This window comes from Xyrauchen texanus, chromosome 1 (genome assembly GCF_025860055.1).
Source record: "Xyrauchen texanus isolate HMW12.3.18 chromosome 1, RBS_HiC_50CHRs, whole genome shotgun sequence".
Lineage (NCBI taxonomy): Eukaryota > Metazoa > Chordata > Actinopteri > Cypriniformes > Catostomidae > Xyrauchen > Xyrauchen texanus.
In genome coordinates this window covers 2654484-2679407 of record NC_068276.1, presented here as the reverse complement: position 1 = coordinate 2679407, position 24924 = coordinate 2654484, and the positions used below count along the sequence as shown (strand labels likewise).

Below are 24924 nucleotides of genomic sequence, written 5' to 3'. Positions count from 1 at the left end.
TTCAAATCGCCACCTCAGCCGAGCATGATAAATACACGCATCACGGCCCATCGCTGATAAGATTTTATTCATTTCTGTGTCATATTACAGCTTGGCCGTCTTCACTCTTGTGTTCGGCTAATCTGTGGAGACTTTTCAGCAGAAAGACCCTTTTGGGTCATCCATGTCTTTTGCCTGCAGAAACTGAATCTTATCTGCGTTCATCACATGCTACGTGCTACCAACATGCCAGCTAATGTGCTAACGTCACCTCCACTCTTACATTTCACTAATAAACACTGTTTAACCATTTCAATCGTTAGCCACCTCATTCACCTGAAACGCATGCGAGTGAGTGCTAGCGCGTGGTCATACGCGCATTTCTTCATGCGGAAAGTGACAGAGAAAAAAACGAGGCAACGTATGACCACTAACGTATTTAAATCTTTGAATCGGAGAAGCTGTCCTGGTTGTTTCTGTGAGTATACATCTACAGAGTTCACCGATGGCTGTTTGTTAGCGTCTTTGTCTCGTCAGTCCAGAGTGAACGTCTTTGTCAAGACTAATCGACTGTCCACTGTCGTCCGTTTAATGACTTTTGTGCCTGTGATGTAACATCAACATTATCCGTTTCATGTTCCAGTCAGCTTTAAGAGTGGGAGAGAGTTCTCTCAAAACACCGTTCGTTATTTCTGCATTCTTCAGGTTACGGCAAAGCGACTTCCCCACTCTTAAAGCGAAGTGGCCAGTCAGGTTTTACTTGTGAAACATCGAGTTGAAGAATGACAATTATTACATATTAATCAGCTTACTTGAAATGAGGTTGTGTTGATGTATTTTTGAGTATAATATTAACAGATAAAAGACACGTTTATATGACGTAAGATGTTGTCGGCTTATTAAGTGTAATCACTGTAAGATTGTGGATGTGAAAGCGTTCACTGATCCACGTACAGTCTGTGATCAGTTAAAAGCTCACAATAATGTTGGAGTCTTTAAAGTCCACGTGAAACACCTCTCACAACCCATTTGACTTCCGTAACCGGACCAAGTGATTGGATCTCACTGGACTTGATTTGATCGTGAAAAGTGGCCGTAGGACGAGAGTTGGAGAACGTCATTACGTTTTGATCAAAGTTTGTATTTTTATTCATAATAACGTGCACCGATAATCATCAGAACCTGTTCTAAGAGAGTTAATATACTGGTTAATAGACCTGAACCTCATAAATGAAAGATCGTCTCTGAATGTGCCACGATGTCTCGATGTTGTTCGTCCAAACTCTGTCAGGCGCGACTGTGTGTGTGTGTGTGTGTGTGTGTGTGTGTGTGTGAGCATGAATATCTGTCGTCAACTGAGCAAAAAAACTCTCGTAACTCATTGTGTCTCTCGCACCTGTAGGTAATAGAGTTCGATGACGGCTCGGGCTCCGTGCTGAGAATCCAGCCGCTGCGGACGCCTCGCGATGAAGCCATTTACGAGTGTGTCGCCTCCAACAGTGTTGGGGAGACGAGCGCCACCACACGACTCACTGTTTTACGTGGTAGGTCTACGATGAAACTGTCTGACCGCAACAAGTGCTAACATTTGCTTTTTCCCTTCCAGCCTCTGCGGGTATGTCAACTTTATACTTACTTTGTTGTTGTTTTGCTTGTTCACAATTTGAATGTTTTTGTGTATTATTTCGTAGCCAGGCGGGGTTGTTTTTTGTTAGCGCAATTCGCCAATGCAGCAAACGGTGGGACAGCTTTGTATGCTTGCATTATATTGAACAAACACACTCACTGACAGCAGACACGCAAGATGAGGACGTGTTCTTGCATTCAAACATAGCTGGACGGGGAGCAGCTCTGGATGTAGGGGCCTCGAGAGGTGTTTCAAACCACATTTAACTCGACACAGTGTTGATGATGCGACGCTTTAAAAGCATCCATCTGACGCATGTGTACATGGACACGTCTTTAGAAAAGCCTTAGAATAATCTCAATGGGTTTTGTTGTGGACTGTAGGGCAATGATAGGCCTATGTTCACTAATCTGGAAATAATCAACTAATTTGTTTGCTCACTTTATATTCTATTATATCTGTTTTGTTTGTTCACAGATTGTACGTTTTGGTTTCATATTGGCCTGGTGGTAATGTTTTTTTAGTTAGCGTAATGCGTTTTATTTTATCTGTCTTGTCTTGTTTGTTTGTTTTTGTTGTTTTTTCATTCTTATTTGATTGTTCATTTTGTTTTTTTTGTAAGAGAGTGAATTTTTTTATTTGTAGATTGTTAGTTTGTCAATTAAGCAAACGTTTGTCTGGATTTGACACTGGATACACTTGCATTCGTTGTGTAATATCTCTTTGAATGTTTTTGTGTTTTGTTTGCTAGTCTGCAGTTTGTTTATTGACACATTGTTACAAATAATCTGTGGACTTGTAATTGTGTTTGCGTGAGAACTGTTGGTCTTTTTAGCTTTTGTTTATCCTTTATTGTGTTTATTCTCTCTGTTAAGCTTGTTTGTTTATGTGTTTCTTGTCTACGGGTTGATGTTTTCAGCTAGCAGTGCGTGAAACTTTGATTTGACACTTTGTACGCTTGTGAAGCGCCCGCTGATGGAGGCTGGTGAATGTTAAATCTCCTTCAGCCCTCACTGACCTTGGAGCTTTTTAAAGAGGGTGATTAATATTCAAATTAGCAGACAGGCTTTCCCACTCGCTAGCTTCAGCATCATCAATATAACTCTAATTTTATGCTACATTTACAACATTCCTCACAAAGTGGCCTTGTAAGGGCTTGTTGGACGTGTCAGACTCTGCGTGTGGACGAGTGCAGAGGTTTCTAAAACACGGCAGGACTTTTTAAAATGGAGGGAAAATGTCTGTTTCCGTGGTGAAACTGCCGTGTTATGACTTAACTTGTCATGAAATGGTGCACGGATTGAACGAGAGAGGAAGGGAGTGAACATCAGTCAGTTCAGGATTCAGCATGTACTGAAAATACCTGGAGAGGAACTGTACCGTATTAAATCTCACCAAATCACATTTTACATGAAGAAAATAAAGCCTATTTAAAGTCCATTAAAGGAATACAGCATTTACTCATGTCGTTCCAAATCCATTTGACTTTATTTCTTCTTTTAAATACAAAAGAGGGATTTGTGAAGGATATCCTGGCCTCTCTTTTCCATATAATGAAAGTGAATGAGAATTTGGGGCTCTCAAGCTTTAAAATGGAGTCACTCAAGTCGAACAGACCACTTTTATGAACCATTTATTTATTGTGTTGTGGTTATTATTTTATGACAATTAACCACATACTCTCCCATATTCTCATTACTGTGTCTGCAGGATTTATTTATATTATTTCTGTATATTTTTCTTTTGATTTTGGGGTGAAATATGACATAAGTTTCTTTTGTTTGGTCTGATGTTTTGACCAAACTGCTGGAGCTGAAATGGATGAAATGAGAATGAATGTGTTTTTCCATCGCCAAACATTTCGCTCCAAGCTTTCACTCTGTTGTGGTCACATCTGTTGTTGCATGGAGAGAATTGCTGTTTTCAGCTCGAGCTGATAAAACCAGCAACACAATAACCACACACACACATACACACACACACGCACATGCATGCACGCACATGCACACGCACGCACACACGCACGCACGCACGCACACACACACACACGCGCGCGCTTGCACACACAAACACACACATGCATCTACACACATGCACACACACACACGCATGCACACACAAACACACACATGCACACACACACGCATGCACACACACACACACGCATGCACACATACGCACACATGCACACAAACACAGGCACACACACACACACGCACACACACATGCACACACGCACAAACATGCACACACACACGCACGCATGCACACACACACACACACAAATGCACACACACACACACACACAAATGCACACACACACATGCACACACATACGCATGCACACACACACACACACACACACACACACACACACACACACACACACACACACACAGGCGTATGCCAGCTCGCATGCAGCAAGGCAAGAGCTCAGTCATGAGGAAAAGTATGGAATACTAGCATACGGCGCAGTGCATACTACATCATATGGTATGTAAAACAGTATGCATAAACACGATAAACACTCCACTGCACTACATTGTGGTCACTTGACCTCATCAGGTTGCACGTGAGTGTCTTCCATTTAACATCTCAGAAATAAATATGGTTATTTTGCATTTCTGTCAATAATGAGTCAAGAAAGAAACTTTTTCAAAGAGTGCTCATGTATACTGCAGAAATAGTAAGAGTAGTATGATAGTACTGAACATAGCATCTCTCAGTCTCACCTGCGATGACGGCATGCATCTAAATGTTATAATTATAAACCGAAAGCCCTCAACAAATATTGAGTTTTAGTAATTACTCCACATTGAGCCACTGGGCATTGTGTAATAAAACGTATTCCACCGTAAGATACCAGCTTTCGCATTAAAGTGCCTTTGCTTTAGTTCAGTCCTCACCACCTACAATCGTCCCATTGGAGTGTTTGTGGTGCAATGGAATATGGGTCATGTCTAATTCATAAATGTACCCACTGGAGCGTGCATAGCGTGTTCACTCCTTTCACTGAGCGGGAACTTCAGGCTGATGTTTGCCAACAAGGTCATGGGCACAATATGTTATACATCGATGTGAACCGCAGATCTCTGGCTGGAGAGCCGGATATAATGTTTCAACAACCTGTCTTTTACAGGGTTTCTCTTGGGTCAGAATGGGGCCTTTTATTTTCTCACTGAATATCCTGTTTCTCTCGGACCTACATCACATTGCTAAAGTAAAATAGGTTGCAAACACTGTTTCAGATTTTACCCCAAAAGAGGGGGATAGGTTATCCAGAATGAACTTTTAAAAATCTTTCACTTAAAAATGTAAATTCCTGTTGCCTACACGTGAAGTAGAGCAACATCAACGTCACGTGTAGGCAACAGGTTGGGAGATAGCTTCGAAAAAGGCCATCTTTTGTACTTTTAGATATATTTGCGACAGTAATTGTTTTATGTTCAACAACACAAGGCATAAATAATGACTGCAGTTGCATTGCCAGTGTTTGCAGAAAATGCGTCATCGGTTTGGGGATCTGTAGTACGGGATAAAGAATTGAGAATTGAGCTGGAACAGTAAAGAAGCGCCACAGACACGTCGGGATTGGAAGGGCTTCAGATGACCCTGAGGGGGAATATTAGCATCAGAATTTGCCCTTGGAGATGGAGGAACGTCAGAGAGATGATCTGAGTTCATTAGGAGTGCAGTGTGCTGGGAGGATATGATCATTAATGTCGGTTTGTATTCTGGAAATTTGGAAATAAAGACATGAACGCTCCAGTTTCCAAAACAATCAATTGCAGTGTCCCCAACGGGTATTTGGACAATGAAGACACCTTAAGATTACCTAACAAAACAATTCAATGACATTCAGACATTTGTAAAGTGCCAGACTTTCACCGCTCAGACTTTTGTAATCAGGAAAGATTAATGTCTGTCTAGCACTAGGAAAACCGTTCTGCACTCAGAAGCTTCCAAAACCGCCGCAGTGTCATTGAGGGATCGTTAAACAGCTGGTTTTCCATTCGAGTTTCCATAAACTTCATGGCATTGCAATGCAAACTGATTCTCACTGAGGCACTGCACAGCAGCTCCAACGAAAAGCTGGTGAGATCATGAAAGATGACGCAAATGTGAAAAGAACTTTTGTCTCGTTTCTCACACCCTGTAGTTTAGGTGTCTAGACAAAGCCTATTTTATGATAATCCGGAAATATCCGTGCTAAAGCTGGAAAGCCGGCCCATTTTCTAAATGCACTTAGAGGTGCATCAATTTACTCTGACACTTGTTAATGTGACTGTCTCTCAACTTTTGCTTTAAATGCACGTATAATCTTCAGTCTTTGCTGGCCACAGGTGGAGGAAGTCCGCTGTGCCGTATCTCCAGGCATAAATTCAAATCCTGACACAAAAACAAAAGTGTTGACGATCTGTTCAAATCCCGTTGTCTCAGCGGTCTCGGCGGCTTTGACCGAGGCTTGTTCATGGACCACGAAGAGAGGTTGTGGGGAAATTGCTATGCCTGTTGTTTGGTGTTCTGACAGCACCGTTGAGGTGACAGGGGGTGCGCGGGACCCTGAAGCGAGAAAAACTAGTGGCGCACAATACACTTTAGTTTACCTCTACACCTTATTGGTGCCAAGACCTTAAAGGCTCATTGGAGCTTTCAAACGTTTCCTGGAGTCCTTTCACCACGCGAGCGCTTTGCAAACGTGCTTATCTCGCAACCCAGGTGAACTCTCCTTTGAGCTGAAAAATATAATTGTTGAAAGAATTGGAGCGAGGGCCTGAGACAGCACATAAACAGTTTGTGCCTTTGTTCCACTCTCGAGGAAGTTTGTGGAGCGAGTTTCCAAACCCGACCCCCCCTTCGGTTTTAAATTAGCACCAATACTATTCATCACAGGAATGGAACAACTGATAATGACAAGTTATTTATTATGATATTTAAAGATAGAGTTAAACATGCTTAGACATTATTGATCTCGCCTGCTGAAAATGTCCTCATCAGTAATGAATTGACTGGAGGGATTCGGTAATTGTACAGTAAGAGTTTGGAAAAAACACTCTAAACATCAGTGTGTCCGCTGAGAAGATGGATGGATTTGAGTATAGAAGCTTAATATTCTGCTGAGACTTTTAAACTCTTGATAAATCATGTGTTGGCCGAGTGCTTGTTGCTCTAAGTGAACGTGGATATCGATCCGTTCAGATGGCTGTAATATTTTCCCCATTAGCATTAAATCCGGAAAGCTGGAGCTGTGCTTGGAGGGTTTGTTCTTGTGAACAATGTGTGCTTGGTCATTTTTTCTCTTGAAACAAATAATCTAGAATTAGCCATCCAAGCGACAAACCAAACCTTATTGTGTTTTTACGACTTTTATTTGTTGTTGTTGCATTATTTGTAAATGGTTGCAAATGTGACATACATGTTTTGTTTAGTTTTTAGTGGCTCAGTTGGTAGAGCGGGTCGGCCACTAATCGCAGGGTTGGTGGTTTGAATCCCGGCCCACATGACTCCACATGCCGAAGTGTCCTTGGGCAAGACACTGAACCCCAAGTTGCTCCCAATGGCAGGCTAGTGCCTTACATGCAGCTCTGCTGCCATTGGAGTATGAATGTGTGTGTGAATGGGTGAATGAGACATAGTGCACTTTGAATACCATTAAGGCTTAAAAAGGCGCTATATAAGTGCAGACCATTTACCATTTGTGGTGTGGCATAAAATAAGTGCGGACCACAACGTATTATTCATGATTGCCACTTCAATTCGTTTTTATTTATTTATTTTTTTGTCCTCATTCCTCCCATTTTGGAACGCCCAATTCCCACTACTTAGTAGGTCATTGTGGTGGCACGGTTACTCGCCTCAATCGGGGTGGCAGAGGACGAGTCTCAGTTTTCTCCACTTCTGAGACCGTCAATTCACGCATCTTATCACGTGACTCGTTGTGCATGACACCGCGGAGACTCACAGCATGTGGAGACTCATGCTACTCTCCACGATCCACACACAACTCACCACATGCCCCATTGAGAGAACCACTAATCACCACCACGAGGAGGTTACCCCATGTGACTCTACCCTCCCTAGCAACCACGCCAATTTGGTTGCTTAGGAGACCTGGTCACTCAGCACGCCCTGGATACAAACTCACGACTCCAGGTGCGATAGCCAGCGTCAATACCCGCTGAGATACCCAGACCACCTGATTGCCACTTTAATTAAAAGTGAGTAATTATTGGGCCTCATTCATGACACGTACAGAATAGATTTATGTGTAAAAACACTCTCGTTGCATGCAACAATTTATGTAAGAATGTTTTAAACAATTTACTGGAATTTGCTTTGGGTTTCAAAAATGGCATGAAATTGTTTGATGTTTTCAAGAAAAAATTACGACATGCCGTGAAATGAAATGTTATTTGCAGAAGTAAATTGGACGTTGAGATGGATGTTTATAGTTGTGGCTTTACAAAGAATTTACCTGAATTTAGAATTTTGTTTAGGGTTTCGAAAACTGCATCAAATAGCTGGATACATTATCAAAAAATGTGCTGTTTCAAACCGTACTATGAGGCGAATGTTTGAAGTCAAGGATTTACGAACAATTTACTATAATTTGTTTTGGGTCAAATTGCTGTACATATTGTCAAATGAAACGTTTGGCCATGTAAACTGTATGTAGAGGCGAATATTTCACATAACGGTTTTACAAACAGTTGACTAAAAGTTGCTTTGGGTTTCGAAAACTGTGTGAAATTGCTGGATATGTTGAGAAATAAATGTTTGGCGATGAAAACTGTATGCTGAGGCCAATGTTTGAAGTTTTGTTGAATCCTCATCTGACTTTGTGGACTGGTTTGAGGAGGTGCTAATGGATTTGCAGAGGCGTTTGTGAGAGTGAAGAGCTCTTATCTGATGGCTTTGATGCTCTGCATACTGGAGTCATTTTCTGCTGGATGAATCGCCTCCTCCGGGTAGCCCTTAATTCAACTAATGACGTTCTTGAGAGGAGAAGCTCTCCACGCCGTTGTGCAATTATGGCCAAATGCAGCTTTGCAGGGCAACACACGACAGTGGCTGCTTGAACCGCACATGAGAACGTCAGTCTGAACAAACTGCCGGCAAGAAACCCTCATTGAATTGGCACATAGATTTAAGCTGATTTCACAGGTAATATGCAAATATGGTCATATATTTTACTGTAAATTTTCCATTTTCTCAAGCGTTCACTAACAAAAATGATCCAAAACCATTGTATGGTACCAGCATGTTTTTTGGACTAATTACCAGGCCATTCTTTCAAGTAAACTCGAGCAATTGTAAATACTATGGTATATAAATATGGTAATTATTCAAAGTTATATATTTACATATATGCATTTTGTTCCATGTTAAAAACAAACAAAACATGAAAACACACACAAGGTGTATGTAGGTGCAAAATAATCCCACCGATGACAACACCTTTAGTCAGCAAAAGACCCGCGGATCAGCCTCTGTTATTTATCACAGCTCAGAGGAAATGAGAGAGCGGCATCTGTCTGCAGTCGTAGAGGACGGAGAGAGAGAGAGAGAGAGAGATCCTTGCTCCTTCTCCAGGAATCTCCTCTCGTACTCGTTTGAATCTCTTCAGCGTTTATTCTCCGTTTATTTCACACCTGCCGCTCGCCGTGACCTCGATGCGTCTGTGCTCAAAAGCAATTCCAGCGGCTGCTGCGAGCAAACGCTTCAATCCCGACCAATTTCCACAAATTAACTTTGTGTTCACGGAGAATTACTGCGAAAGCCTCTTCTGCAGAAACAAAGGAATTGAGTGCAATAGAAGAGGACATGGGCGGATTATTCCCAGACTGATCCCGCTCCTGCAGAAAGACAGATTGCTCTCTCGTGTCAGCAGCGCTCGTCATTCTGTGAAACATCTGATGTGGGGATTACAGACATACTGTATATTATATTTATCATCCACACAGATGAGGTGCTCTGAGAAACACAATTCATTAGACGCTGTTTCTCAAGAAGGCCTGTGTATGGAATATTTCTAGCAAACATGAGCACTAAAAATGGGGTTCCCACATCTTTTGACAAATTCATTTTGACAAGTGAATTCACTATAAAAAAAACATTCACTTGAGAAGCAAAACTGTGTAAGATATTAAGACGTGTTTTCAGAGGGAATTTTTTGCAAATTGTTTATTATTTTCTTTCTATATATTATTACAATTATGCATAAAGAAAACAATACAATTTTCCTTTTTATTTTATTTTTGCTGGAAAAAAAGACAAAATATATATATATTAAGAATCTTTGTTTATTAAAAGTATTTAATAAAATAATAATAATAATTATAATTTTTATGACTTTCTAAGATTTTCCACATCTGGAATTATTATTATTTTTTTTAAATTCTTTATTATTTCTAATATTGCCAGATACAGCTAATATTAGGTTTTCCATGACTGTAGGAGCCCTGAAAATAAATAAATAATAATTAAAATATATATATATAAATCTCTGATTAATCACGATTAACTATAAAAATGTATGTAATTAATCATGATTAGAAAACCTACAGCACTATTATATACACCGATCAGCCACAACATTAAAAGCACCTGTCTAATATTGTGTAGGTTCCCCTCGTGCCACCAAAACAGCACCAACCCGCATCACAAAACAGCATTCAGAGGTGATATTGTTCTCAGCACAATTGTGGGAATGGGGAAAAATGTGATCTCAGTGATTTGGAGCATGGCATGATTGGTGATTGGCATGATTGTTGGTGTCAGACGGGCTGGTTTGAGTATTTCTGGGATTTTCACACACAACAGTCCCTAGACTTTACTCAGAATGGTGCCAAAAACAAAAAACAACAAAGTCTACGGTAACTCAGATAACCGCTCTGTACAATCGTGATGAGAAGAATATCATCTCTGAATGCTGTTTTGGCGGTACGAGGGGGACCTACACAATATTATGCAGATGGTTTTAATGTTGTGGCTCATTGGTGTATGTACTGTGTATATATACACACATATGTATATATTTGGAAGACCACATGCGCACACACACACACACACGCGCAGACACTAGAGGTGGGCAAGGCTTTCAGATGTGCCTGTATGAGTGGGCGGGGTTGATCTGTTGAACTTCCTGCTGTTTATTTCCTCTGGCTATGCCGCTTTCTGTTGTCTCAGTTTCTTAATGTCAACTGTAAGAAAACCATTTGTGGGTTGATATCAGCTAGAAGTGTAACACTTTGTGATGCTTTCAAAACATCTCTCTTTTTAACTGCATTGACTCAACCAATACTGGGTGTTTGTGGTGGGACTATGTACTTCTCCGACCAATGACAGACAGAGGAAACAAAAACAGTGATCATTTCTGCAGTTCTGTTTGGAGATGGTTGCGGTGCAGAAATGATACATTTACATTTTACATTTATGCATTTGGCAGATGCTTTTTCAAAGTGACTTACAGTGCTCTTATTACAGGGACACTTATTTCTGACAATTTCAAGGTTGTTTCTAGTTGGTTGCTTAGGTGTTCATGACAGTTGCTAGGTTGTTCTGGGTGGTTAGTTGGATGTTGCTAGGTCATTGGTTGCATTGTTGATGTTGCTAGGTCACTGGTTGCAAGGGTGTTTCTTGGGTGTTCTGGGTGGTTGCCAGGATGTTCTAGCTAGTTGCAAGGGATGCTTTATGGTGGTTGATAGGGTGGCTACAGTGTTCTGACTGTATGCAAGGGTGTTGTTTTGGTGGCTGCCTGGGTTGTGGGTTGTTGTTGAGGTGTTCTGGGTGGTGGTTAGGGTGTTGCTATGTGGTTGCTGAGGTTTACGACTGGTTGCAAGTGTGTCGTTTGTGATTGATTGAGAGTGCTGGGTGGTTGGCAGGGTGTTCTGTAAGTTTGCTAAGTTAAAAGAGTTCCTCCTCCAAGTCTTATATTCTGGTCTCTGGTAGAATGTTGGATGTTCGTGACTGTTTATCATCTGCCAGGTGAAAATCATAATTGTTATCTTAATAAAGTAACAGCATACCTCTCCTGATTTGAAGAATCATTCATTCATTCATAATTCAGCAATAGTTATAGTGATGCTTGACTAAACAAACACACTAATACGGTTTCACACACATTTGAGTATATAATCAGAGATGGAGTAGAGACCTGTGGTATTACAGGAACGTTGTTTGGCGCAGATAAGAATGGGTCAACTACAGCTGCTCACTAGTGCGCATTCTGATCCCTGTCAAGGGCTGTTGCATACATTTCAGGAATGCTGCCCTCGAAGGCTACTCACGAAATAGCTGTAATCCCACCTGGAATTCCAGGATTTCAAAAAGTTGGGAATGATGTCATTCCTCTCAAACTGTCTCACTGCTTGAGGCTTCATTGATTCTTGTGAAATAGGACAAAACATGTTCCGCTTGTCCTAACACATCCTACCTGACATTAGTTATTAGAAATTAATCACTAGAATGTTCTTAGCACTAATTGATTAACTGATTGATTATAATTAGGATGTTACATTATCACTCACTAAAAAATATTTGTAGCTTTTTATATTTCTTTAGAATTGTGCATGTATTTTCAGTCATATCTATTAGAAACATTTCCCATTTTAAGTAGGTGCTGTTAGCAGTGAGCAACACCAGAGAAACAATATTAATATGTTACAAAGGTAATAAATGTGTGATTTGTCAACAATGTTCAATTTCTTGGAGCTGACAGTCAATTTGAAATCAATCCAAGCTTATTCAAAGCTCAATGCTACAACCCCAATAGTTGATGGTCAGGACTGCCGGCAGGCTAGTCTAGCACCCCTCACTCGCTGAAGTTGTATGTGCTTGGAAAAGACGGTGCTGGATGGCAGTATTTGTTGCTCCAAAATTTGTACATATCTGTCTGCATTTATGGCGTTCTCATACATATGCGAATTACCCATGGGCACTGAAACTCCCCTGGCACATACAGACACTGGCTTTTGGACCTGATGCTAATAACAGCTTGGTTGGCCCTTTTCCTTTTTGGCACAGAGAATACATTGGCTGTTTTATTTATTTTTTTTAAAACTATTTGAAATGTGGACTCGTCAGACCAAAAAACACAGTTCCACTGTTCTACTTTCCATCTAAGATGAGACCGAGCCCAGAAAGTCATCGGCGCTTCTGGACAGTGATGATGTACGGCTTCTCCTTTACACAGTAAAGTCTTAACTTGCATCTGTGGATGCAGCGGCGAGTGGTGTTGACTAACAAAGCTTCACTAAAGTAGTCCCAAGCCCATGTTCATGATATCCATTACAGATGAATGATGTTTTTTAAGACGGTGACATCTCAGGGATCAGAGATCACGCACATTCAGAAATGGTTTCCGTCTCACCAGATTCCTGGAATGTTTTAACTATATTGTGCACTGCAGAGGGTGAAATGCCAAAATCCATCAAATTTGTCTTTGGAGAACATTGTTCTCAAAGTGCTGGATTATATGCTGAAGCTTCTGTTGGTAAATTGACAAGTCTGGAATGATGCTTGCTCTTGAAGGAGTCTGCTGTTTTTTGGAGGCTCCTTAGATAATATAACATGATTGCCTGTTTAACATCTCCTGTTTAACATTACCTTGTTATTTCAACTCCTCAAATTAGTATTAGTCTTAAATTTCCCCATCTAAAAATATAATGAAATTCACAAGGTAAAACATATGTAGTGTGTGTGTAGTTGTGGTGCTTTCAATTGACCAAAGGGTGAATATCATTTACAAATCACTCCTTTTTGTTTTTATTCACATTTTTTATACTGTCGCAACATTTGGAGTTATGGTTGTAGACTTATTGATATTTAAAATAAATATTTGACATGACAGTACAGCTGTTTTGTATATATGAGTGATTAGCAATAAAAAAACTACAGATTTAGAGAAAATGGTAAAGTCTCTCTTGTTTGTAATGTTTTCTTCAGTTCTATTACTTGCTTTGTCCCAGGACTCATGAATCAGGATCCTGCGAAATGCCCTTTCTGCTGTCAGTTTTTCCATGGCGTGTGTGTGTGATGTTTTCCGAGTGCTCCGGTCTCACTGCCGTCACTTCAGAGGTGATGCAGACGCTCGATAGACTTTATCAGTTTGACAGTCCAGACGATCAATAAGCATTTACTCTCAAGGGCTTCCATACAATCAGTGCGAATACCGCAAGTGATCAGAGTCCAAGAGCAGCACTTCCTCGCTCAGATTTACTGCATTGACTGCCAGTGTTCAGCCTCTTAAAACACGTGTGAAGGACCAACACTTCAGTCTGCTGTGAAAATGAGCTCAACAATAAAAATGCAACAGTACATGTCTGATTAATACACAGCTAAAGAGAAACACATGTACATCAGACATGTCCTCTCAGTAGGAATCTGTCATTCACAAGTCCTACATATGCCCCGCCCATTCTTTATTAAGGAATAATTACCCCTAAAAATTCAAATTCAATCATTTACTCATTTGTAGGTTAGTTTTCTGAAAAACTGTAAACACTGTGTCTCTGTGGCACTATAAAAAGTATATTTTGAGTGACCTATCCAGCGCGACACAACAACATTGACTCAACCAATGGCATAAGTTGGGGGCGGGACTATCTGTTTGGAGAGTATACAGAAGGCAGTTTTTATGGATGACAAAATAAAAAAAGCCTTTGTCAATGAAAATTTTTTGTCAGTAATATTTGAGCCAGAAAGTAGTCAAATAGTAATAGCAGAGAAAAGAAGTCCCAACTGCATTAAAACACATGCCGGAATATTCTCCATGTTCAGACATTAAAAACACTCATGACACATCCGCTGTTTGTGTGAATGTGCTCGTGTCACTTAGGGGTTGCCGTACCTGCATAGGTTAAATTTCTAAATGATGATAGACACATGATTGACGGAAACGCTCACACTTTTTTCTTTCCATCTCTGTGAAAGCGCTCGGAAGATTATACCGCAGCTGCAACGTGCTGATAAACACGCCGGTGGTCCGATTAGCTGTCTGTCATTTATGATGTGGCCGAATGTAAAAGATAACCTATATTATCACCGAACAAGTGTCACATGAAGAATAAAATAACAACAAATGGAGAAACACAGCAGACTGTGACAGAGTTGTGCTGCAGAGGCACTGTTAATGGAGAGCTCTTACATGCACTGGAGTGATTCTGCTGGAGCCGGAACAAAAGCGTAATTAACGGGCCACGCTGAACCATGCCAAAGAAAACAACGGCGTACATCAGGGGGGCGTAAATGAGAGATAGAAAGAAGGATTAGTGAAATACAGAAAGTGGGGGTGGAAAATGCAAACATGCAAACTAAAAATGCTTTGATGGCAGTACTCAGTTTAGCAACTTGTGGTCACAGACAGACAAAACAGCGCAAAAGCAAATATAGCTGGACAAAGTTGCAATAGCGGGATAAATAGACTTTGACTTTTAAAATCAGGGACGCTTCCCACGTGTTGTGCTTTTGATGTCAAATGGCTTGTGTCCAATCAAACTACACTATATTTTGGCACATATTCGATAAATATGACTCAGGCTACATTAAATATGGGTTCAGTTGTAACAGAGATGAAGTGATTTGTGCTGCCCACAACACTGTGCTTAACCCGGGTTATCTTTTAACCCCGGGTAAAGCAACGTTTCGAACGTAGCACTGCTTTTGAAAGGGGTTATGAAACAAACATGAATGTGCTTTTTTAACAAAAATGACTGAATTTAGTTTTTTAGCAGAGCGAGTGATTGGCCTTTTTTTGTCGATTCACCTTTAAACCGGTTTTCTTCTTGATAACACCTTCTGACTTTGACTCAAACCGCAGTTTCTCCCTTTATTCGCTGCTTTAAAGCGAGTAAATCTCGGATCAATATTCCTTAACCTCGTCTCTGGGGTTCAGTAAAGCTCCTGGAATCCAGACCGGATCCAGCAACATTGACATCTGTCACAGTCCACCATAGAAAATGCTCCTGTGCCCCTTTGTGCTGACTGAAAAAAAGAACCCAAACTTATCTAGAGAGAAGTGAAGCACACACGAGCCCACCCTCACCCTCTCCGGCCCGCCGCGCCACACAAAAGCACCAAAGGAAGCGGAAAATATGGCAGGGATTGCCGTCATACTTGAAGGGTTTCCTGCTATTTGTCTCTGTTGGTAATCTGTGCTTTTGCGGCGGGAGAGATGACCGCGGCACAATGCATCTTTACACCGGCTGACCTGCGACAGTGCCACTAAGGAGATTGCGTCCGCTCAAAACGTCCAACAAATATATCTTATTACGGCCCAGGGGGATTTTTCACAGAGACTAACCTCATCCCGCGAGCAAACGTCTGCCGTGGCGAATGGAAAGCAAAGCTCAATCTAATTTGTGTGTCAGGCCGTATTAGAGAGAGAAAAAACATGTCAAGTAGAAGTCGAGCTTCACTCCGAGGCTCTTGACCAGCGTTGAGAAAGCTCCTCTGAAACGAGACCCTACAAGCTACAAACACAATCTAGCTTCACTGAGCTGTTGAAATGCAATGTGTGTTTTAAATACTGTGGGCTTCAGAGGTGTCATTTAAAGGGAAGTGCACTAAGAAAACAAAGAAACATTACGATGTAAAATGAATAACATATGAGAGAGGACCATGTTTGATTATGGCCTGAACTTGTTCGGCTGTACAGTGGAACGGTAGTGAGAACGCTGTACCATCATATGCTATAACGCTATACTTGTTTAAAATGAGCTAGCTACTGGAGAAGCTATATTGTCTTGAAAACCGCTGAACTAGTCTCACGCTACGGACATGTGTAGTTAAGTTATTAGCATAGATACTTTATCACCTTTCAAAAAATGACAAATTGCTCTCAGAATAGCGTGGATACACAGCAAACAAGTGAAAGAAACAGTTACTATCTTACGTTGCTTGCAGCATCTCTACAGATAAGAGTAAGTGTAAGTTACACTTTCTTTTAATATCCAGCTGTGTGTGTGTGTGTGTGTGTGTGTGTGTGTGTGTGTGTGTGTGTGTGTGTGTTGAGCAGAATTATTACCAAATCCTGCTAACTTCAGCGTGTAAACAGTAACTAATCACGTTTGAGCCCTGTCCACTGAGACTCAATTAGCTTTATTTAATTAGCGTGTCCTCCCAAGGAGAATATTAGCCTTCTTTTGTCTGCTGTAATTAGACGAGTAGGTTAGGGGTGTATTTTACACTCACCGCAGAGAGCAGAGTGATATAGCCACTGTCATTTTAACAGAAATAAATGTTAATATGATGGAAATATATTTTAGGAATGGAATTATTCTGATAAGATTAGCCACGTTTGATGCTGTCGTAAAATGCTGATAAACGCACACGTGTCATCACACATTCTAAATTAACGTGTAAAGTTGCCAATAGTGAGACTAATCTATGTGCCGTTTCCCCTCGGTGATGTTTTTGACAGGACATTCATCGGTTGCCTGATGACCTGAGTGTCATTAATGTGTGTAAATGGTCACCGGGGGGTTTCATGCCCACCCTGCGGCTGCTCGCGGCTCCATTCACAGGGCGACTGTGCCATTATCTTGTGTCATGTGACCGGAGGAATTGAGATATATACTGTTCTCTTGTGTATAATGAGAGTTCAGGTGAGCGATTCGGGCCATTTCTGCCCTTGATGGTAAAGATTTGCCCCTTGGTGCGGTAAATGTGATTCTTCACAGAACTGGGAAATAATGGTGTCATGCATTTCTGACTTTTAATTTAAGGGCACTTTAATGTTCTCTCTTTGCCAGTCTAACCCCAAATCTCACAGCGGGGTCATTCCGGTTATGCCGTACACGCTCCTGTCGCCATTGTAAATGTCATAAAGGGAGAGTTCCCTGTGAGAAGTTTAATTTATAAAAATTATGTTCCTGAGCTTGGCCAGAGCATATTTACTGCATTACAGGAGTGAGCCAGTGGTTTGTTTGGTTTTCAACCTTCAGCAGAAAAACCTCGTCCTGACCCGGATCTCATACAGCAACACAGCTCAATTCATGTATGCTTTAAATGGTTTTGCCAATAGCCTTTCTCCTGGAAAAGTGTACAGTCATGTCGACAGCACAAATTAAATAACAATTAACGGCGGCTATTTGCTCTGCATCTGCTTGAGGAGGCTTTGCTGCAGTGGTGTTTTTTTAGCAGTTACTCAGAGTCGAGCGGGCGAAGTGAAGTGCCGTTTAATTTGTGAGGTGATTTATAAATGTAATGCTGATTAATTGTGTGTGTGTGTGTGTGCATTCCCTAGAGAGGTTTCAGCCACACTTTATCTAAAATACTACCCCTCATTATGTGAATACCTTTGGATTCTGTTACAATTCAAAGTCCATCCATCCATCGTCAACCACTTATCCTGTGTACAGGGTCGCGGGGGGCTGGAGCCTATCTCAGCTAACATTGGGCGAAAGGCGGGGGACACCCTGGACAGGTCGCCAGTACAATTCAAAATGAAATATTTAATATTTTAGGTGAATATAATGGGGTATTTGTATCATGCTGATCAATATTGTATGTCTCAGAATTCATGCAGCACAATAATATCTTACTTGGGTGAATCACATGTAGGGCCTCATGTATTCAGATACAAGACAAAGGCGGGCCTAACACAGTCGTAAAGCCTGACTTGAGGCCTATATACAGACTGTGTGAAATTCCAAAGGATCGAACTCTCAACTCCTGTTGGATGAGACGCATGACAGAACGCCCCTCCAACATGATGAACGACTCTGACCTCGCTCGACCTCCAACATGATGTCATCGGGAGTAGAAATACTTCTGAGATCCTTCTGGTCATTGCTTCCAGCGACTTTGCGTGCCGTATGTAGACGCAGCTCATCGTTGCTCTCAGGTGTAGCCTAGTTGCACAAGGAAGTAACGTACGGCTTGAAACTGTGGCCATACAATCTCCACCTTGCCTGGACGAGTTGCGATTAGTCTGTGTTACACGAACACGGATCCAAAAGACACCACCGAGCAATCTTCATCCGTTTGCTTGCAGAAGTGAAGAAGATTTCTCTTCCATATTGTTCTCTTGTATTATGTTTTTTTTATTTGCCATAGTTTGTGTTTCCATGCAAACGTTTTGCAGTCCCTCACAATAGGTTGCTTTTCCTCACAATACATTTTGCATTCTTGTTTCCTTACATTCATTTGTGTTTACCCGCAATAAATGGTGTTCTCTCTCATATTATGTTTCTTTGGTTTTTTTACAGTAGTTTACATTTTCACACAATAAGTTTTGCATTCACTTGCCATAGTTTGCATTCTCCTGGCAGCTTCAGTAAAACATGTTTAATTTATTGCAAGTGAACTCAATTTAATTGTGAGGGTCAACTAGTGCAAATGATTTTTATATTTGGAGTGTGCAGTAAATAATAATAATAAAGAAAATCTGTCCCTGTTCTCTAAGAGACTCTGTAGCGCCATTAAGACATTACTTTTGTTCTTAATTGTCATGAAAATAATGTCACAATGTAAAAAGTGAAATCTGACTTGGACGTGTCTTCATATGATTTATCCATTTACAGAATCCTTGCAAGTTTTCTAAAAAGATGACACTAATGTTCAGCTTAAAATGGCTGAAGCCTGACAACAGAAATCTATATTTAATTATGCATCAGAGGTAGAAAAAAGTATTTGAACTGTTAACTTTAGAAATATGAATAGAAAATGTCCCTATGGAAAAATCTCCGTATGCCAGCAGCCTAGCAAGGACGAATGTATTTGGGTGAATGTGGAGGGTTTTCGCCATTGTGGTGGAACTGCATTGTGCAGCGGAGACCAAAGATCAATTTCTCTCAGGAGAACAAACTTATAGTCTCACGGGCACTTTTTGATTTCCAACAATGCACAGAGTGTGAAAGGCATTGATTTTCAAGCAGCATGAATCGTCACGTTCGATAATTATTAGTGCTGTTGCCGGAGCTCCTTTAAGGCTGACTGCAGCTGCTTGGATTTATGGCAGGTGAAATGTTGCCTGGTTTTAGAGCGCTTGATTCACACCTCGACCTTGGCATTGCTCTAAAGATGTGAAAACACTCAGAGCCAATACATAATTAGTGTTATGCTGAGCTTTAGACAAATGTCTTTTACGCTGTTTGTTCACCTTTTAATAAAACGTGTACATGAAAGAGTTTTGTTTTGACTATTTGGTGATTTCTGCATTGCCACAGGAAAGAGGACCGATGAATCAGTGAATGGTGAACAGCAGATGTGACCATTTGATTGAAAATCAGAATATTGCAAAAACAATTTGAGAATAAAGCAGTGTGAATAATTTTGATTGCAACTGCATATATACAATTGAAGTCAGAAGTTTACACACACTTAGGTTGAAGACATTAAAAAAAATTTTTAACCACTCCAGAGATTTCAAATTTGCCAATTATAGTTTTGGCAAGTCGTTTAGGACATAAACTTTGTGTGTGACACGAGTAATTTTTCCAACAGTTGTTCACAGACAGATTGTTTCACATTTAATTGACTATATCACAGTTCCAGTGGGTCAGAAGTTTACATACACCAAGTTAACTTTGTCTTTAAGCAGCTTGGAAAATTCCAGAAAATGATGTCGAGCATATAGGCAATTAGTTTCTGATAGGAGGTGTACTGAATTTGAGGTGTACCTGTGGATGTATTTTAAGGCCTACCTTCAAACTCAGTGTCTCTTTGCTTGACATCATGAGAAAATCAAAAGAAATCAGCCAAGACCTCAGAAAAAATAATGTGGACCTTCACAAGTCTGGTTCATCCTTGGGAGCAATTTACAAACACCCGAAGGTCACCACGTTCATCTGTACAAACAATAGTACACAAGTATAAACACCATGTCACCACGCAGGCATCACACCACTCAAGAAGGAGACGCATTCTGTCTCCTAGAGATGAATGTAGTTTCGTGTGAAAGTGCAAATCAATCCCAGAACAACAGCAAAGGAGCTTGTGAAGATGCTGGAGGAAACAGACGAGTATCTAGATCCACAGCAAAATGAGTCGTATATCGACATAACCTGAAAGGCTGCTCAGCTACTTTTTGGAGAAATGTCCTCTGGTCTGATGAAACTAAAATGTAACCGTTTGGCCATAATGACCATTGTTATGTTTGGAGGAAAAAGGGTGAGAACTCCATCCCAATCGTGAAGCATGGGGGTGGCAGCATCATGTTTTCGGGGTGCTTTGCTGCAGGAGGTACTGGTGCACTTCACAAAATAGATGACATCATGAGGAATTATGTGGATATATTGAAGCAACATCTCAAGACGTCAGTCAGGAAGTTAAAGCTCGGTCACAAATGGGTCTTCCAAATGGACAATGACCCCAAGTATACGTCCAATGTTGTGGCAAAATGGTTTAAGGACAACAAAGTCAAGATATTGGAGTGGCCATCACAAAGCCCTGACCTCAATCCGATAGAACATTTGTGGGCAGAACTGAAAGGTGTGTGTGAGCAAGGAGGACTACAAACCTGACTCAGTTACACCAGTTTTGTCTGGAGGAATGGGACAAAATTCCAGAAACTTATTGTGAGAAGCTTGCTGAAGGCTACACAAAACATTTGACCCAAGTTAAACTTCTGACCCACTGGGAATGTGAAAAAAATAAATTGAAATAAATAATTCTCTCTACTATTATTCTGACATTTCACATGTCGTGATCCGAACTGACCTCAGACAGGGAATGATTTCTACAAATAAATGTCAGGAATTGTGAAAATCTGAGTTTGAATGTGTTTGGCTAATGTGTGTGTAAACTTCTGACTTCAACTGTATATATCTATATATATATGAGGGGGAAAAACTACTTAAAATACAATCTGACTGTTCACACTGAGAAGCAAAAAAAAAAAAAAAAGCTTTTAATCTAATTTCAATCCACATCTGCAGTTTGGTTTGAATTTTCAAAAATATAATTTCACATGTTTTTATTGTTTTGTTTTTTGCTGTAAAGACAAAGAACAACTAATCCGATTTTCTGGTGCCTGTTTGAGGGTCAATGAGATAACACTCACTTTTTTGTCTAGATCTATTAAACGGTTCACAAATGCATAAAAATTGTAATTAACTTGAAATACACTTTGGTATTATTTTCAGTTTTTTATAGAATGTGGTGTAACCGTCAAGAGACAATAAATAAACTTTATAAGCTGAAATGTCGCTTGCACACTCTTGACTGTTTGTGTACTTAAAAAACAAACAAATCAAATGTTTACATTTCAAAGGCACATTTTGTTCATGTTGTGTAACCCTGAGAAAGATTATTGACATTCTTTTCCCAAAAATTCATGATATTTATCAAATCAAATATTTTACCTTAAAAATGTGTTTAAAAACACATTTGTCATTAATTGTGAAGTTGCGTACACTCTCTTTGCATGATCGTTAAAGCACATTACTTTTTTAAACTAGATTTTTAGAAAGATTTCTCATTTTTAGCACCTCTGACAAATAAATCCTTAGAAATACATTATCCTCAGGAAATCTTCAATTCTTATGTTTTTCATTCAGTTGTTATTTATTTTATTTTTGAATATCAAATAATCTACATTAGTCAGTGGTGAGGTGAATTGTTTAACTAATCCTTGAACCAAATTAAAGCCTGTGTTCACGTTTGATCTTTTAGCATGAAGGTGGCAAACCTCGCCAACACACAGATTTGCCCTGCCGTCAGCTAGAGTGCCCCACATCAGCAAACACTCACGGCAGATTTTCCTGTCGCTTTTGTCGTCATTTTATCCCTGTATGTTTATGGAAACAGACTGTAACTTCAGCTGTAAAGTGCTGGACGCTTGTAGCACCTTCTAACACCGATGAGACGCCGGGCTAAAATTAGACATTATGAAGCTTACAGCCAGTCAATGTCAAGAGAGGATTTGAGAGTTGCACATTTGCAGAAAGAGTGTCGTGAAATGAAAATTACAGTATTAACATGTCAAGCTTCTATTTCACTCCGAAATGAAAAGAAAAAAAAATATACAATTTTGCATAATGAAAATGTAACCTACTTTTCTATTTATTTATTTATTTATGTTTTGCATTGTATCTCCCATGTGTTAGTAATTTAATGCAGACAATAAAATAAAGTTTTATTGTTCAAATGATGTTTTCATACACTGTGGCAGTATTTATCTACTGAGTTTTAATTCAGTATCAGTAATGTTTTCTCAGTGGGCTGTTAGCCAAATGAGCAGCACTGACATCATTTCCATTTGTTGAGGTGTTAATAATGAATCTCTTTAACATATGAATATGAAAACACGGACCTTGGCACTCGGTTGGCATAAAATAAGGACATATACCAATCTTCGCTGAATCCCGACTCTTTGAAAGAGCGTTATAATGATTTCCGAGACAATGAGGAGCGTTTCAAGCACTTTATGAGCTGCAGGAAATCCTTCCTTACAGGAAATGCTTCATAATCACACTCTTTAGTCACTCTTTAGACAGGTATATTATTCCGTTGTGTGCATATATTTATTCAAATCCTGTTTTGTGCAAAAACAGTGAATCTGTTCCAAAACCCTCAGAACCAGAGCTGGAAGTGAACGCCGATACGTCTGTCCGTTTGATTTATAGCTAACACTCTTTAAAGCCCTGTTGTCATGGACCGCAAACATTTCACCAAAAATGACAATTCTGTCATCATTTACTCAAGAGCTTCATGTCAGCCTAAAGTTGTGCTCTGTGGAACACAAACAGAGAATTTCTGAAGAATATCCTGGCTGCTCTTTTACATATAATGAATGTGAATGAGGACTGGGGCAGTCAAGCTCCTAAATGATAAACAATCACATGGAAGCACCATTAAACTATTCAGAAATGTCTCACTATATTTGAAGTCATGCTTTGTGTGAGAAACAGATGGAAATTTAAGTCGTTATTCACTGAAAATCCTAATAGAAGTACTGATGTCCGAGTCGGATCTTTTCAATCTATCAGTTGATTCAGTTCACAAAAGTGAATGATTTAGAAGTTAAATCATTTCTTAGTATGTTTATTAAGCGGTTGTCCTCGTGGGGATGCTAGCTGCTCCTATAATGTCTCTGATTTCAGGTTTTACTATCCTTGTGGGGGCATTTAGTCACATATAAAGACAGCTTAACCCCCCCACACACTCTCTCACACATACACTGAATAAATAATCACACGCCTCAGAGCAAAGGTGCTTTTAACATTAACACACTGCTTAAAGACACATCAGCGGTTAAAGACAGAATAAAGTGTGTTTATGAATCGTTCACTGGTCCACTCACATCATGAGTTTAATCATTCATAAAGTGTGTGATTGTGTGGATAGATTATTGTTGAATAATGAATAGTTCATTTATTTGAATAAAGTGTGCATTTGTGTGTTGATCTTGTAAGGCTGGACGGTATAGAAAGTTTTATGGATATGTTCTCAATTATTCTACTGAGATGAAATGAATCAACATGTCTATTGATCTTTAAGCTCTTTTTATTTGGTCATATTAATTTGAAACTAACCATTGAGCTAGTTTTGCACCTCTTCTTGTCTTGCAGCTCACGCGTGTGCTAAGATCAATTATTTTGAATATTTTCATAGATCCATGAATGTCATGTTACATGTTCTAAATGTCTTGATAAGAAACAGCAATATTTATTCTCATGTTTTTAGTGTCTATTTTTATAAAGGAGCAAATAAGCTTCATTTTATGGTTTGGGGGTTAAAGATCAAGGTTTCTGATTCAATTCCAATAATGAGTGAGTCACTTCTATTGTGCCATTAACCTCGTGATGGACCCAAGCACCATGGGTCCTTTTCCACCTGGTGTATTTCAGAAAACAATGCAAGGTGGACACGTGACACATATTTGGCATTTGACTTTATTCTAAAAAATGTTGGCAATTTGATTATATTTGGGAAAATATAAGAGGGCTATTTTAAAGTCTGTTGTAAGAGCCACACTTCCTACTGCCAGGTGGTGATGCTATGACCGTGACCCAAAATAGTCACATCCATGTGATTAGCCCCCAAGACTTAACATACATCTACATTTTTATCTTAATCACACATTGCACACAGAAGATGTGGACACTTCCTGTTTCCCATTTTTTGCCATTCATTTAATGCCATGCCATGGCAACACCGTTCGATATATAATTTTTTTTTTCTTCATAATTTAGCATCATCAATGTCTTGTCATAATGTTGTCTAAATGTGGTGACAGTCTCATGAATCCTCTAGGACAGTGATTCTGAAACCTGTTCCTTGGAGGCCCACCAACACTGCACATTTTGTATATCTCCCTTTTCTGGTCTTGGAGTCTCCACTAAGAGCTGATGAGTTGAATCAGGGAGAAACCC

At 40.0% G+C, this 24924-nt stretch overlaps 1 protein-coding gene across 8 annotated transcripts in view; it reads left to right on the top strand.

The window, feature by feature from the left end:
- Nucleotides 1–24924, top strand: part of LOC127647831 (receptor-type tyrosine-protein phosphatase delta-like) — a 534579-nt gene that overhangs the window by 434485 nt on the left and 75170 nt on the right. For all 8 annotated transcript variants that reach the window (XM_052132317.1, XM_052132365.1, XM_052132326.1 and 5 more), the window contains exon 10: nucleotides 1382–1523. In XM_052132317.1, the coding sequence (XP_051988277.1) occupies nucleotides 1382–1523 (142 nt within the window). The remainder of the gene's footprint in view (nucleotides 1–1381; nucleotides 1524–24924) is intronic.